The sequence below is a fragment of the Talpa occidentalis genome, unplaced genomic scaffold, assembly GCF_014898055.3.
Source record: "Talpa occidentalis isolate TD23 unplaced genomic scaffold, MPIMG_talOcc4v2.1 talOcc4.5, whole genome shotgun sequence".
In the NCBI taxonomy this organism is placed as follows: domain Eukaryota; kingdom Metazoa; phylum Chordata; class Mammalia; order Eulipotyphla; family Talpidae; genus Talpa; species Talpa occidentalis.
This window is the reverse complement of record NW_023604861.1, coordinates 69,725,508-69,742,367: the sequence shown is the minus strand read 5'-3', so window position 1 is coordinate 69,742,367 and position 16,860 is coordinate 69,725,508. Positions and strand designations below refer to the sequence as shown.

The 16,860-nt window shown below is 35.8% G+C and overlaps 2 protein-coding genes across 3 annotated transcripts in view; one reads left to right on the top strand and one right to left on the bottom strand.

The window, feature by feature from the left end:
* PPP4R3B (protein phosphatase 4 regulatory subunit 3B) overlaps window positions 1-5,750 on the top strand; it is a 56,365-nt gene extending 50,615 nt beyond the window's left edge. For both annotated transcript variants that reach the window (XM_037527423.1, XM_037527424.2), the window contains exon 16: window positions 4,094-5,750. In XM_037527423.1, coding sequence (XP_037383320.1) covers window positions 4,094-4,189 — 96 coding nt within the window. In that variant the 3' untranslated portion in view covers window positions 4,190-5,750. The remainder of the gene's footprint in view (window positions 1-4,093) is intronic.
* Window positions 5,751-7,824: 2,074 nt separating this feature from the next.
* Window positions 7,825-16,860, bottom strand: part of CFAP36 (cilia and flagella associated protein 36) — a 42,209-nt gene continuing 33,173 nt past the window's right edge. The window contains exons 5-10 of the mRNA XM_037527426.2: window positions 14,516-14,603; window positions 13,071-13,122; window positions 11,387-11,489; window positions 8,758-8,897; window positions 8,430-8,579; window positions 7,825-7,985 (exon numbers count right to left, since the gene is read on the bottom strand). Coding sequence (XP_037383323.1) covers window positions 7,884-7,985; window positions 8,430-8,579; window positions 8,758-8,897; window positions 11,387-11,489; window positions 13,071-13,122; window positions 14,516-14,603 — 635 coding nt within the window. The 3' untranslated portion in view covers window positions 7,825-7,883. The remainder of the gene's footprint in view (window positions 7,986-8,429; window positions 8,580-8,757; window positions 8,898-11,386; window positions 11,490-13,070; window positions 13,123-14,515; window positions 14,604-16,860) is intronic.

Here is a 16,860-nt window from a genome sequence, read left to right as displayed (position 1 = left end):
ACTTTAAAACTAACCCATATTGCCAGACATAAAAGTTTTTTCCAGCTTTTTGTATTTAAAACCATTGTATATGGGCCTCCCCGGTGGCGCAGCAGTTGAGCGCTGCGTTGCGAAACTGCCCACAGCCTCTGCAGCACCGGTTCCATCCCCGGTTGCTCCCCCTGCCACCGGAGAAGGGTCCCACATGGTGTGCAACTTCTCCTGCCGCCCGCTGCTCCCCTCAGCAGTGTACTTCTGTCCTTCTGCCTGCTCTGCTTCCTGCTCTGGCTCTGGTGAATTCTCTCACCCTCCCGAGCTTATGACTGTACCCAGTGCTTGAATGTATAAATAAATAAATAAATCTTTGGGGGGGCGGGGAACCATTGTATGTGACCTAGATGCATTTCACATACGTATTATTTCATGTACATTTACAATTTTGACAATTGACTCCAAATACAAATGCTCAGTAAAATAGGGTAAGTGATTAATTTCTTAACTTGTATATAAGGCTGAAACCAAAAGCTGACTCTATACTTAAGCACTCCCACTGAAATCAGGAACAAGACAAGATGCCACTATCCCTATTATTATTTAACCATTGTTCTCTGATATTAGTTATTAGAATTAGTTGAGATAAATAACTTGAAGCTATAAAAATTAGATGTAAAACTTTATTTTTTCATTTTAATTATGTTTAAGGAAGAGCTACTCTTTTCCCATGGGGTAGAATATATCTTGCGTTCTGTTTCCTTCCAGTTGTTAATTTGGTGAATTAAGGTAACAATTTATTATGTTAAAATTATTATTCATTTGTTTCAGACCTTTTCTCATATTGAAAACTCCCCAGTGTTTCTTAATGCTTAGGTTTTATTTCATATTAAAAAGTGACACACGTAGGCCTCCCCTGGTGGCGCAGGTGGTTGAGTGCAGCGCTGTGAAGCTGTCCGCAGCCCCTGCAGTGCCGGTTTGATCCTGGCCAGCCAGTGAGGGTCCCACCTGTCTCGCCCGCTGCTCCCCTCAGCAGTGTATTTCGTCAGTCTGCCTGTTCTGTTCCCCACTCTGTCTCTGGTGAATCCTCTCACCCTCCCACACATCTGGCCTGTACCTCGGTTCTTGTATAAAAAAATAAATAAATCTTAAAAAAAAAAAAAGAAACACACATTTTCAAAAGGAGTGCCAAAACACTTCAGTGAGGGGTAAAATAGGCTTTCTAACAAATGGTGTTAGGACAGCTGGATAGCCACATGAAGTTAGTCTCTGCCTCGTGACACTTTATAGAACTTAGCTCAGTGAATAAGGGAGATAATTTAAAGAACTAGCACTGAAAAAAAAGGTAAATAATATTCATGGCGTTTGGTTAAGCTATGATTTCTTAAATCCAAAACCGAAAATGTGACAAATTAAAAAATAAATAGGGCTTTATCAAAATCAAAACTTTTTATGCTTCAGATGATACCATCTTATAGTAAGTAGACAACCACAGAATGAGGGGATAATATTTGCAAGTCATGTATCTTATACCTCAACCCAATTCCTGGTTTTAAAATGGATAATTAAATAGATGCTTCTCCAAAGAAGAAACACAAATGGACCATATAAGCATAATAAACAATGATTAACATCAACAGTCATTAGGGAAAGGCAAGTTGAAACCAAAATGACATTCCACATCACACCCACAAGGATGGCTGGAATAAAAAGGGGACAAAAACAAGTGTTGGTGAGGATTTAAGAGTAATGCAACCCTCATATGTTGTTGATGAAAATGTAAGATGGTATACAGCAGCTTTGGAATACAGTTTGGCAGTGCCTAGAGAGTTAAATTCCACTCCTACGTCTATAACCAAGAGAACTGAAAACATGTGCATACTAAGACTTAAAATGTTAATAGCAGCAGTATTTACAGTAGCCAAAAAGTAGGAACAACCCAGATGTCTGTCAGCTGATGGATAACAACGGCTATTATTTTGCCATAAGTAATAAATTACTGGTATATGCTATAATTTTAGATGAACCTTGAAGACATTATGCTAAATGTGACAAACTAAACAAAGAATGCCACATACTGTATGATTCCACTTACGTGAATAAGCAAAACCATAGAAAAAAAGATTAGCGGTTGCCAGGAACTGGGGGGAGAGAAGAATGGAGAGTGACTTGATGTTATGGACTTTTAGTGGAGAGGTAGGAGTGTTGATGAAAATGTTCTTGAATTAATGATGATTGTATAATTTTGTGAATATACTGAAGCCACTAAATTGTGAGTGGCTTAAAAAGGTGAGTTTTATGGTATGTAAATGACGTCTTAATTTTTTCAATGTGGCAGTTAAAAGGCAATGAGCAGGTCATATTGATGCTAACTTCATATAGACCTCCTTTGGTCAGGGGGATATTATCTGTAAGTTGGGGGCTGGGAGCTGGTTGTATTTTTCCCTGTGGAACTACCTAGCTTTTACTGGGATGGCTCTAGTCTGCTACATTTGCAAGTTTAAGCTTACCTGTTACTCTGAGAACCAGGGTAGAAAATAACTTAGGAGGAGGGTAGGGTGTCTCTGCCCAAGTATACAGAATTAAAATTTTCCCACTTTCAGTTTCACCCCTTCCCCTTCCCTGTGCCTGGTATTCTGAAGTACAGAGCCTTCTAGTTCATTTTCTTTATACGTGTATAGATAATAGAGATAAAATTCAAAGCTAAGTTTTATAGCTGTATTTTTCAGATAGAATACTAATTTTAAGAAAAAAATCATTTGAATCAAAACCATTTGAGACTGAACCGTTTTGTACATTATGATATATAATTCTGATCATAATTAAAATTTTTCTCAACTTGCTGTCATCTTTGTGAATATCAGTCTGGTGCCTTTTTATACTGTAATTATGTCTTCTTTCTCCTCTTGTCCAACTTGTCTTCTCTCTCCTCTTGGCTTAGAAACCAAATAAATAAAAATAATTATAGTAATTGCTAATAGCAATATTTTAACTCTTCAACATCCCCAGCACTTAATCACGAGCTTTAATTTACATATTTTTTCAGTTTAATTTTCAAAATAGTTAAATGAGGTCTAAGTACTGTAGTTACACCACCAATTTTACAGATAGGAAACTGTTATGTGCCTAATAAGAAGCATTAGAATTTAAAGTCAGGTACAGTCAACAGTGTTTTAACATTATAGCCATATTGCCTCTTACCAGATTTAAGGCCTGTTGTTAGGCTTAGCAAAAAAGCTAAATTCTCTCATTTTATTTAGTTCAAAGTTGTTCTGATAACTGTTGATATCTACACAGAAGGCCTTTGTTGATTAATATTACAGTGTTTCAGATATATTAAGGTAAAGTGTTAATACCAGATGCATGGAACCTTTAGGTAAAAGTTACTGAGGTATGAAATATAAGTTATTTCAATTGTATTTATCCACTTGAATCCTAAAAGATTTACAGTAGCCCTTTTAACCTGTAACATATGTGACTAAATTTCATGAGATTGTTTCAAAGTAAATGCAAACATGAGGAAGTGTAATTTTCTGCATAGTGTCCAGCACTTTATAATAGGATTTTCCATTAACTCATAAAATGAATTGCTTCATCCTCACTTTTGGATAGAGAGGCGAGCCCTAAATTTTGTAGTCATTAGTTTTTAAGACTTGTTTCATTAGACCATTTAAAACTATTCTTTAAAAGAACAAAAGCAATGATGTGCTCAGTGATGGAAAGTGTACATGAGGAACAGAGTAATAGAAAGTTTCTTGTCATTGATAAGCTATTAGTGTACAATTAGAGAAAAGAACAAGTTTGTCTCTGAGACCCTTTCCAGCTTCATGTAGTAATTGAGTCCTGCTGTTTGGAAATACATTTCTTTTTCCACAGTGAAATTTTTCTGAACTGAAATTTATAAATATTAGAAGTCCAAGTGCCAATTTGAAAAGTTGAGGGTAACTAAAGACCATCGATGGTACCCAGAAAGTGGTTCATTTCTCAGACTCATCAGTTAGTTTCAGATATATATGGTTAACATAATTTAGAAAAATAATTTCCAATCTTTTCTGAATGACTTCATACTGATACACTTTTTCTGTTTTTGTTACATATATTCAATTTTTTTCTTATTCAACAGGGAAGTTTGGTTGGTTTAGTGGACTATCCAGATGATGAAGAGGAAGATGAAGAAGAAGAAACATCCCCCAGGAAAAGACCTCGCCTTGGTTCATAAGATATTTACTGGGGACCCTCAACATGTGGTCTTACTAAAATGCTGCAACTATTCAAGAGCTGAAAATCTGAATCAGAAAGCTTTCTCACTTGAACTTATAAATATACAAGGAGCAGCGAAAGATGCCCAATACATCAGCTAGGAGAGTTTAGTTCTATAAAAACAAAACAAAACAAAAAAACAGGCTTCCCAGGAAATTGATCCACTTGCTAGTAATTAAGGGGTTTGCCTTTCAGGCTGTCCAAACAAGGTTAGTAACCAGAACCTGGGAGATAGCTTCTTAGCAGGGAAACTCTCAGGTTTGGGGACAGTTTGGGGGAGGGACATGGTTGATAGAATATTAATGCAGGGTTGCTCTGGGGGGTACCTGAAATAGAAACAATTATAAAACTTCAGTTGCAAACCCAATAACATTACTTGTATAATGGTGCTGGCCATGTTGTTCTTTTAATCAGTTGCCTCTTTTTAAAAGAAATTTTTATGGAAAACAAACTCAGCTATCATAAAAAATTAAGTTAAACTGTTGGGACCATTTCTTTAAAGATTTAACAGAAATGCAGCCTAATAGGCAGTGGAGTAAAGAACTCCCTGTAGTACAGCACATGTTGTGTTTCTACACCAGGAATTTTTGGTGTGTCTTTTGAAGAAAACAAACAAGCTGGATTCAAAATGGACAGTTTTGTTAGTATTAAATCGGCACTCTTAGGGATAATAGATGCCAAGAATCAGTACAGTAGCATTCAGAAATGATCTCTAAAATCTTGAGAATGTATTGAACAGAAAGTTTTCAACTTCCTACCAGTACTGTCTCTTGTGGAAGATACTTTGAAGTCACTTTTCTGCTTTGTTATTAAAGTCCTCTCTCAGAGCTGCAGGCAAGTTTTAAAGTGCAATTTATAAAACTAACATACAAAGAATAGTGCTGAATTAAGTGACATTTAATATATAGAGACCATTTTGATCCAAGAAGTTACTTCAGTGTCAAAGTCAGTATGCAGCACATAAAGCTTTTCCGTAAATAAACAAGGGTGTAATATAAAAGCTGCTTTTTTAAAAGAGTAAAAGCACATTCCATGTACGTAAATGAATTTACAATAATAAATTGAGGCAAACAGTTAAAAGGTTTTATTTTTAGAACAGCAAGTTAACTGTAAATATTTTAATGTTAGTTTGCTCATCTATGATCTGAAATAAGGCTGAAGTGGAAATAACATCCCCCAAGCTATACTTCAATGCATTGGGGAAAAAAAAAAGACTAAGAATAGTAATTCCAGCTACAATCTTCAGATCACCCTTGTAATGTGTTATGGGTCCATTTTTCCTGGAATAGCTTAAACTGAAGCAGTTTCCCTGTTTTGGAGATTTTGTAGTTAGTTTTAATTTGGCTATTGTTTGGAAAAGATGGGCTGTCTGTGTAGATATGAAGTATAGTTTTTCCATAAAACAGATGTTTATTTTGTATTAAAAATACCACTGTACTTGTTTTACACCATTTGTATACATGTGGTGATATTAATGCTGAACTGTAAAATTCAGGAATTAAAATGTGACCCTGTAATTCTATGATTGTTGCTTTGTTTGGTTTGTTGTAAATATAAGTTATATTCCATTTTGAGATGTGTCCATTTTACGTATCTTTTTAAAGCCAGTAAATTATCCACAGATATTTATTATAAGCCAGTAGGTCATACACCAGACTGAATGAAAGAATTTCTAAACAAATGCGGGTCAACTGCACTTTAAATATCACTGACTCTACTTAGAGAGGATGTGCCTTCAACAAATAAAGTCTCAACACCAAAGCATCATAGCATGGAGCTGTTTTCATGTCTTTGATTAAAGGTACATACAATGAAAAAGACCTTCCATCTCATAAGCAAGTGACTCAGGATATTTTAAACCAAGATCAGTAAGGGTCCCCTACAAACACATTTTCTTTCAAGTAAGTTTTATCAAGCCCATCCATTCTTCTTAGCTCTTAGTAAATTTCTTCCTGTAATCTAAGAAGCCCAGACCTGCAGCATTTGGTTCACTCGGCTCTCCCTGATTAATTTTACAGCTCTCCCCAATTAATTTTAAGTTTCAGTAGGAAGTATTTTCTACCTTAGTTTCTTTTAATTTTCTTGAGTAGCTGCCGTTAAGTCTTAAACATTTAAATCATCATAGGGAACTCTCCCTATAGCAGAAATGTGAATGTTTTCTTGAATGACAGTAATTTTCATGATACATGTGCTCACCCACAACGATAGACGGACAATACTTAAAATATCCCTTGAAAAGAACAACTATGAAGATTACACATTAGCTGCTGTCTTAAATGACTGCCCTCAGGCAGATCAGGATTTTTTTTTTTATATCTTATCTTCATTCAGTGAAGCCAGAGCCCACATTTGTATGCCTGAGGTTCTCTTAAAATTATATCTGTAAACATGTATCCAATACAAAAAATATTTTTAATAAAAAGTTACATGAAACAGATTTCTGTGTTTTAATCACTAGTTGTTCCTCTTGTTAATCTAAGTAAACAAAAATGTTAAATACAAAGTAATCCTGGTTTCTCTCTGCAGGTTGAATGTTGGTGCTAAACTTAATTTTGGTATTCCTTTTTAAAAGTTTTTAGATTTAAGGAAATGAAATGAAGTTAAACCTTAAGAGGCCCATGACGAAAGGAAAGGGGGTGCTGGTGGAAAGAAAACACAGGAAGTTCCTGAAAAAAAGGTTTCCTATTCTGATTATCTTGAATCAGACTACAGAGAACTCAGGATGCAAGATCATATAAAAAAGACCTATGCCCACAGCAGCATTCCCTTAAATGGGTGCCATCAATTTTTCCCTCTATCAATTTTAACGGTAGCTTTTCTAGGAAGAGCAACTATTTTTAACATACCCCACTATCTATAAAGTCTTGTTTGCTCCTGCCTCAAACGCAAAATTCTAAAATCCATTTTACTGCCTCCTCAGATACTCTTGACTGGATTTCCTTATAGACCCACAGTCACTCTAACCCAAACATCTCCATACTGCAGCCACAGAGCTTTTGTAAATGGAAATGTAACTCCGCTGCTGTATAAAGTCAGTGAGTCCCCACTGACATTGTAAAATTTTAAATTCTCACCTACCCTACAAGGCCCTGAAAATTAGTACCCCCAAAGTTAATTTTTGCTAACACTCCCCTCATTCTACATATACTCCAGCCATAATGCCAGCTTCTCAGCAGGTGCTTTATTCTAGAACAGTCTGGGCAGGCCTTGCTTGTTCCTCCCCTTTCTACCTGTACTTAACCTTCCAATCAGCTTTAAACAATGCTTTCACAAGATTTGGTGAGCCTTGCTTATAACACCACTTTCTTTCTACCAGTTTGCTCTTTGGGTCTTTTTGACTAGCCTCAGGAAGGCAGAACCCTGAGTATCTAGTTGACAGTTGTATTTTTGGCACCTAACATAATGCTTACCATAAATAGGTATAACCAAGTCTGAATGAATGAATGCACTACTGGTTAGTTTCCTATGCCCTCTCTCCAAGAGACATATTAAGCTGGTCAACATGAGCTGCCTTCCCCACCACCCTTCAGCTCAGATGTTCAAACAGTAATGATATATAAGCTCATAGCGAAAGTATTTGCAACTAACAAGCTTAGTGTAAGGATTAAATAATTTATTTTTAGGAAAATCTGAATTTTTGTTTTGCTACATTGTTACTTATTAATAACTTCTTCTTTAAGTTTCTCTGCAAGTAATCTCCTCTTTATTAATGTCTGCTTCTCCTCTGCTGTCATTTCTGGTTTCTCTGTCATTTCCTTAAAAAAAAAAAAAAAAGAAAAAGAAAATTGGCTATAGTATAAACTGGGTTCATATTTAAAATTCTCAACACAAGCGCATTTTAGTAAATAATTTTAAAGTCACACATAAACTGTAAAAATCTCTTCTTAGGAAAGTCTTGGACGTGGTGGCTAGGGCACTAATGCTGCTATGTGATAAAACCATTCCAAAGCATCAGATAAAATAGGCAGCTGTCTCTTGCTTAAGAAAAACATGTTCAATGAAACTGCTTTCATTTCCACCTGACAAAATCCTCATCACAACCATCTCATTGCCTAGAAAAGACTTAGCAGTTGCTATGTTTACAGGGAGGTTAATGAGAATAGATCTACAAGCAATATTCTATTTGGAGGCTTTATTGTTCTGATTTTGAGACTCCAACTTTAGATATGTAGATTTTGACATACTAAGGCCAGCCATACCTCTACCTCCTCAGCAGGTTTTTCTTTCTGCTCTGAATTTTGTATCTGCTTAGTTCTCATATCCTTTCTCATGGACATCAACTTATCTCTCTTCTTTTTGAGATAGTGTTCTCGCTGTCTGAGCTCTTCTGTTCCAAGTGAAGATAAATTCTAAGTCAAAAAAGACAAGGAATTATTCAGTTTCAAGTCTGCCTAATAAATGACACAGATACCCACTGACTGATTCAATTTAAAGTTTGAATTTAAGATCATAACAAAATGTCTATCCTGTTGTTCCCAGTTCATCATTTCGCTCATAGTTCTTTAAAAAAATATATCATTTACTTACTGTTATTGGTCCTTCAATGTTCGCATGTTCTAAGCTAGGAATCTTCAGGCCTTTTTCAGGGAGGGAGGACGTTTCAGGCAACATTTCCAACTTTCTTGCCAAAGGTTGTACTGACTGATTACCAAAATGTACTTTAATTTCTGGCAGTAATTAGATAGAGACCAATTAGAATGCTATAAGGAATATTAGGTATTAGGTGAGGCTCATCAAATGAGTATTAATTTCTTTTCTCCTATTCATTCCATCAATACAAAGTGCCAACACTGTGCCAGGTGGGAATAATAAACTTGATGTCTGTCCTCAAGAAGCTTTAACTAGTTTTTAATTATATTTCAACAAACACAAAGTTCCTGCTGTTTGTAAGGTATAAAAAGATTAGAACAATACTATAATGATATAAGGTTGCCACATTAAAAAAAATAAACAGTAATCCCCTACTAGTAGTTGGTTTTCAAACTTGTTTGCAGGTAAAAACTATAATTGACCCTGTATATAAAGCTGCAATTTTCAGTACCGGAAGCATAAGTGCCAGTAATATCAATAATTTTTACTTGTAATTGCATATTGAAGATAACTCTGAACCTACCAATACATTAAGAAAATGTAAAGATTTCAAAGTAGAACTTGGAGGCAGATACAACATGAGCACTGAGTACTTTCCAGCTATTCAGTGATTGTGCCAAAAGACAGGATTTACATGTTGATTACTCCTCTGAGCCATTTTTCTAAAAAGATTTATTTTATTTATGTATGCAAACAAGAGCTAGGGTATAGGCCAGAGGGACAGCGGGTAAGAGGATTCATCAGAGACTGAGTGGGGAACAGAACAGTCAGATCTACTGAAATACACTGCTGAGGGGAGCAGCAGGTGAGAAAGGAGAGGTCGGCTGCACCATGTGGGTTAGCTCCCTGGCCGGGGGGCTCAAACTCATGCTGCAGTCGTTGCTGATAGCTTCATAGTGTTGAGACTTAACTCCCTGCACCACCAGGGAGGCCCCTCTGAGCTATTTTTTATAAAGCATTTTTTTTTTAAAGATAAAACACTTTCAGTGGGTACATGGACTATGCAATATAGCAGAGTGAGAAAAGCAAAAACAAAAATGATGCCAAGAATTAAAAGCATAATGGGAGAACATGATACATGTATCTTCAAATGATAAAAAAAAAAAAACAAAAAAAACTTGCACAGTAAAAGCAGAAATCAAACTCTTAAGAAACTTTACAATGTCAAGTCCATTATTCTAGCATGAGAGGGGTGGAGTGACTAATGCCTTGTAGGACAGAAGAAGGAAAACTCTTCAGGCTGCTGGACAGTGACAAAGCAACCTATACAGAAAGCTACAAACTAACTTAAACAGAAATGAAGATGACAGGTCATTTGGGATTCCAAGTTGGAGGAACGGGTAGGACACATTTAAGAATTTAATCCTGGGCCTCCCTGGTGGCACAGGCAGTTGAGTGCTGCGCTGTGAAGCTGTCCACAGGCTCTGCAGCACGGGTTCGATCCCGGCCAGCCGGTGAGGGTCCCACATGGCGCGGCAGACCTCTCCTGTCTCGCCCACTGCTCCCCTCAGCAGTGTGTTTCGTCAGTCTGCCTGTTCTGTTCCCCGCTCTGTCTCTGGTGAATTCTCTCACCCTCCCGCGCATCTGGCCCACTCTGGCTCTTGTATAAATAAAATAAATCTTAAAAAAAAAAAAAAGACAAGATTAAAAGAAAAAAGAATTTATCTCCCTCTTTTCTCCCTGAGTTGTACATTTCCTCATTCCCCTTCCCTTGTAAATAAACCTTTTGTTAACCTTTAAAAAAAAAGAAAGAAAGAAAGAAAGATGAACTTGGATACATTATGTGGCAACTACAGTAGATAACAGTTAAACATGGCTCCTAATTGCTGATGATGACTTTACAGAAGTGGCTTGACTCCCAAATGTGAAACCGTAGAGTTGGAAAAGTGATAGTTCAATTAATTTGACAGTTACACGTTTTTTTTTTTTAAGAAAAGGATGATTATTTAACACCATAGAAATCTATGATGACATGAATTCATGTTATACTTCAATTTCTGTTTTTTAAATTTTTTCTTCTTTTATTTTCTTACAAATCGGAGTAGACGGAAAGTGAATTTGCCACATGTTGAACAAGTTCGTCCAGTAACATTAACTGCAAGGATTCTCATCGCTTTTTGGTAGATTCTCTCTAGACATTTGGCTCAACTGACAACCTCTTCTTTTCTAGCTGTGCTTTAAGTCATCAGGAGAGTAATTTCTTTGCAGGTTAAACTTCTCACTCACAAACTCCACTCAGAGACGGTCATATCCCAAGTGCTACATGAACATATCTTGTATGCTATGGCCATGGCACAAAGGCTGGCAGCTCCCTCTAGGAATTTTGTTCACTACTTTGGGTTCCTGGTTTCACTAAGAAATTTAGATACCACTCACTGTGTCAGCTGTCTATATGCTACCTGCATCCTCTTCAGTTAAATTCACAAAGAACTTTAAATGGTCAGTGGTTAGTCAATACTCTCTCCCTGGGTTTGTAAAGGCTAAGTATATATGAGAAATTAACACACCCAATACAACATTAATGTAATTATATTATTAAAGAAATCTCAGTATACTTTAACCTTACCTGAAGGTGGGTGGGCAAAATGTTCGCCATCCCCTTGTGAATTACTCATTTTTGCAGTTTCACTGGTATGCACTGGTGGTTCTTCTGGTTTATCCGCTGATAACTTCAGGAATCCAGAATACAATTTAAAAAAAGAAATTATTAATTTTGACTTAAAGGATTCAAAGACAATTAGTTGGAAAAAAATTGCTGTCTACTAAATAATGAACCAGAGACTATTTTTTCAAAATTTTTAAGATGGTTTCAGCACTTAGTATCTTCTACTTTTTGAGGTAGGTTTAAACATTCTCATTTCATGGTAACAAGAGTAACTACACTGGTAGGATTAGGACTTTGGTCTTAGCAAGAAGTGGGTTTAAACTCAGGCTTCACCCTTACTGCCCTGTGACCTTGAGCAAAATACCAAAAAATACTCTGAATTAGAATGTGATTTTCCACATAAAATAATCTATATGCCACTCTTTTGATATGCCTGAAGAGGTCACACATTGCTTTATTCCCATTTCTGAAACAGCATAGTATATTTAGATCAAAGAACTTAAGTTATAGAAAAAGTTAAGTAAACTGATATCAATGCATTATCCTAAAAAAAATGGAAAATCTAATTGCCTGTAGTTTATAGATAATTTATAAGCCCCCATAAGCTGAGTGATGAATACATGAGGACTCATTATTACTTTCAGCTCTCCTTTTGAGTATTTGAAAATGTCCATAATAAAAAGTCTTAAAATCCCAAAACATAATACCCCTAAAACATAATAACATAGTATTATTTAAGAAGCCTAATATTGTTTGCTTATAAATCAGGGAGTTAATATAAATGTTTTCTGATCGCATTTTTTAACTGGTTTCTGGTCTATACCCTTACATGAAACAATATTACTATCTATGAATTTCACATCTATTGCCAGTTTTTGATTTACCCAGAGATACATAAATCAGTTCTTAATCCTAAAACATGTTTTCTTCTACTCTTCATTGGGTACCTTGTGGTAAAATAGGCCTTTCAAAGAGAGTGACTGATACAAGCATGTGTTATAGTGATGGAAGGGGAAAAATAGAAAACAACTTTCAAGTGATTAAGTTTATATTAGGTCTCCATTTCCCTTCAGAGAGATTTGGGAAAATGTGGAGGGAGAAGCAGCTAGACAAGGGGAAAGACAAAAATAAGTATTACTTCCTTCACCCCAACCAGATAGAAGTTTAATTTATCCTTAGGAACAATCAGGAACTTTATGGAAATAGTTTTTAATGGAAGAACAGTAAGCAAAGAAACATAATACAGAATTAATCTGTTGCAAGCTGATAATGGTAAAGTCTGCAAGGGACCATCAGTAGTAACTACCGTTGCTGTTTCAAAAACAGTAAATAAGTCAGGAGAATAAAACAGTTTTTCATAATCTTCTTTCATGCATAAAGTTAAGGGGAATTTTTATATGGTATTACAATTTTTTGGAGTTAATAGTCTTGGTCTTCACGGGGAATTTTAAAGGTAGGTTGCTGGATAAATTATAAGACACATAAAGTTAAGTAAAAATGTTAAAATTGCCAAGAAAAACTGAATTCTCTGAATAGCTATATAGTTCCACATAAGCTTAAATTTCAAAGCAAAACCTAGGTATAAATTTAAGACATAATAGCATAAAATATTTCTGCTGTGTATATTAATATGTTCTGTAGGTACCTGCTTTTTTCTCTTTCTTTCTTCTTCCTGGTCATATTCTTCTTTTGATTTTCTGAAATACACAGAAATATAGTAGAAAGTAAATTTTCATTATTTAATCAAAGGACAAATACTCATCCAAGCAATATGCTAACCAAAGCTTATACTATGTGCAAGGAATTTTAGAAACAAAGATGAAAAATACCAGGCTTTGCTTAAAGAGGTTTACAATAAGCTGGGAATGACATATGTAGTCATATACAGCATAATGTAGTCAGTAACATAAATTCAGGGTTACTAATTTCTTCTGGAAATGTGAATGATCCCTAGCTGAACAAAACCAACAGGTCTGAAATCCTAAACCCAAATTTGAATGGCAAATCCTATTAATACAGAATGTTCTCTCTTTTGTAAGAGATATCAGTTATAATCCTCCTGATCCATATCTACCCTCATTCTAACTTTTCCAGTGGCATCTAGAAAGCACACACACACACATCCACACAAACACATCCACACAGTCTCTCTCCTCCCAACCACTCAAATCCCCTGAAATTAGCACCAAGTCCTAGAGCTCCTTCTATAGTTCCCTGCAAGGCCCATCCTCCTAACCATCATGCTATCTATCTTCTCTTTCTCCTTTGGAGTTGGGGAGCTGGTAGGTAGGTCAGGGATGACAGGATACCAAAAAAGGTGGGTCCCCAAAAGCCTAGGCCCCATTCTGCAGGTGATATAATGGCTGCAGGTCTCCTATTGCACTAAATATATATATTCTCACAGGAGGCTTTAAAATTAGGTGTTTCAATCATTCTTCCCTTCCAAAACTACAAGTAGAAGGAGACTCCTACAGGCCTAAGGGGAAAAGAAACAACCCTGCAAACTTCATGCCAGCATTCATCTGAGAACCATGTATCTGAAGCAAGGAAGAGATGGTAATACAGTAATCTGGGATAGAGGCTGTCCTCTTTACCCTGGAGGTTATCTGTCCCCCCTTCAAGCGCTTCAGTCTGTGTTGTCTACATGTCCAGTTACCTACTGTGGAACACGTGGCTTGAGCCACCTCTAATACCAAGATCCAGAAGCCATGAAGCTTCCTGGTCAGCTCAGGCCACTACACTCCCCTCTGGGAGCAGGCTGTGACTACTGCAACTTGTTCCATTGGTGGCCAGTATCCTCTTCCCATTATGGGAGTAGCTCCCATTTGGGCTGATCTGGTATGAGTCATCTGAAAATAATTTTTTCTGTCCATTAAGAAATATATATGTAGTAATTGCTTTTAAGCCTTTTGGCTAAGATCAAGTGTAGAAATATAAAAACAGAAATGAGAAATAAAAACGTCAATTATTTTTCATGGTCTTCAGTAGAGAATTTAAATTTACCAGTTTATAATATTCTGGGAGTAAAAAGTATATATATACAGATCACGTTACAATATTACTAATGATCCATACAAAAATTAAGAATACCTTAGAACTTCCCTCAGGATTTTCATTTCTTCTTGTTCAAGGTCACTGACCACATCAGTACCATCTGTTAAGCAGTCAGGTAATACACCTGTTCAAGACCAAAGCCCACACAGAAAGAATATCAACTCAACTGAAAACATTCATCTCTTACTTTCTAGCTCACAAAGGAGTACAAATTCATTTTTTAAGTTCATCAAGATTTACGAAATAGTTATTAAAAATACATTCTAAACTATTATCTTTTTAGCTATGGTTTTTTTTTTTTTAACTTTTTCTTGTTTTAGGAAATCAGTTCCACCAAAAAATTCACAATTTTATCTAGAGATGTTGCTCAACAATTATTTGCACTGCCCATCAAAAATAAGGCCAGATGGTCTTACTCATAGCAGGAATTTAGAAAACCTAAATAAGGGACCAGGAAAAAGAATAATTATAATAAAGTAAAAATCAAAATCAACAAGCAACTATAAACGAGAGACACTACAGGGCGGGGGACAGGAGGAGGGATTAGGGTCAAAATAAGGGGGGTGGGAACTGTATGGGGAATATAACCAAGATGAAAATGCATACATTGTGCAAAAATGAAAAATAATGTAAAAATATATAAAATAAAAAATAAAAAATAACAATAATATATGACAATAAAAATTAATATAAGCTGTTATCATCCATAATCACATACTGTTCTAAGGATACACCATTGAAATCATTAAACTCCTAACAATAAAACAAACTGTGTTCTTAAGGTATCCCTCAAATGGGAAAAGAGTTTACAAAACAAAACAAAAAATGCCTGTATTAACTGAAATAGTATGTTAATACGTTTCATTCATACAACCACGAATGCTATTGAAAAGGACTCTGCTTACACTATATGCAAAAAAGCAAGGTACTAATCACTCTGGGGATATATATATGAAAAAACACTCTCTGCCCTAGGAGTTTCTATTTATATATTGGTATAATAACTATAAACCAGAGCAGTACCAACACAGGCCCAAGGCAAATAACCCATAGCAAGTAATTTTAAGTACTGCTTTAATTTACTTTATTACCTACACCTCCTTGATAATAAGGCAGGTTGGTAATATGGTCTGTTCCTATCTATAATTATCATATTCCCCCAACATTAGCAGCATGTCTCTTAATTTTTACCTTCCATTTCTTTATTCACATAGGACTACAGGATTTTGGGTCTGCTCTAAATTAAAGCTTTATTATTCTAAACCCCATGATGTTTAATCCATTTTTAAATTCAACTTTTTATTTTGAGATAACTGCAATTGTACTGCTACACACCCTTTACCCAGTGTCCCCAAACAGTATCATATTACACACTCTAAGAAAGTACCACAACCAGAAAACTCACATCTATTCAAACTATTAATCTCAAATATATTTTGTTCAATCAAAGATTGACAATTAGTATTCTCCTAATAATCTTTCTGAGGAAAATTAAAAGAATTAAGGAAAGAATAAAACAATAGTATGCAATACTTCAAAACCATGAAAATAATACAGATATATATTTTCATCAAATTCTTTGATAACCAGGATCCAGAAACCTTTGAATTTTTCTTACCACAAATGTTTTTCAGTTTTGATTACAATCAGCATGATTTAGGTACACACTCTGGAGCTAAGTTAAGCAACATAATTAAAGTATTAAAAATTCTGTGGCTAAAGCTTAGTATTAGTAGTTTATGTTTAAATGTAAGCAAATTGGTCACCCCATGCTTTGACAGCAGCCATTCCTATACGTTGCCCCCTCTATCCTCCTTTACTAATATAATCCAGGTCTGTGCTGCCATCAGGCAAGCAGGTATTCAAAAGACCCCACAAGAGACTCATGATTGGTTTAAGCCAATCATAATGGCCTCATTTCCTCTGTCAAAGGCTTTAAGAAAGTCGGGTGACCCCCTCACCCCTGTCCTGACCAATATGACCTAAGGAGAAAATTCCTAAAGGATTGCTAACAAAAAGAGAGGTATGGGGGGGGGGGAATCCCATTTCTTCATGAGACACTGTTGAATCAGCATTCCAGGCAGCCAAAGTGCAGTCATAAGAGAAGACTCTGAAAAATGGCAGAATGTAAAGATGGAAAGTTATCAGGGTACTGGATATCGTCACTGAGCCACTAAATTAATCAACCCTGAACCTGTCTTCCTTGCCTCCCTTTATTTGGACTTCCTCAATGAGAAGGTAATTTCTTGCTATTTATACATTTCCATTCAAGTTTCTGCTACTGGCAGCCTGAAGCATCCAGTTGATATAAGTCATACATATTTGTTTCTTTTCATAGAAATCTAAATGAATTTCCAATTAAATTTCAAACTTAAAACTAG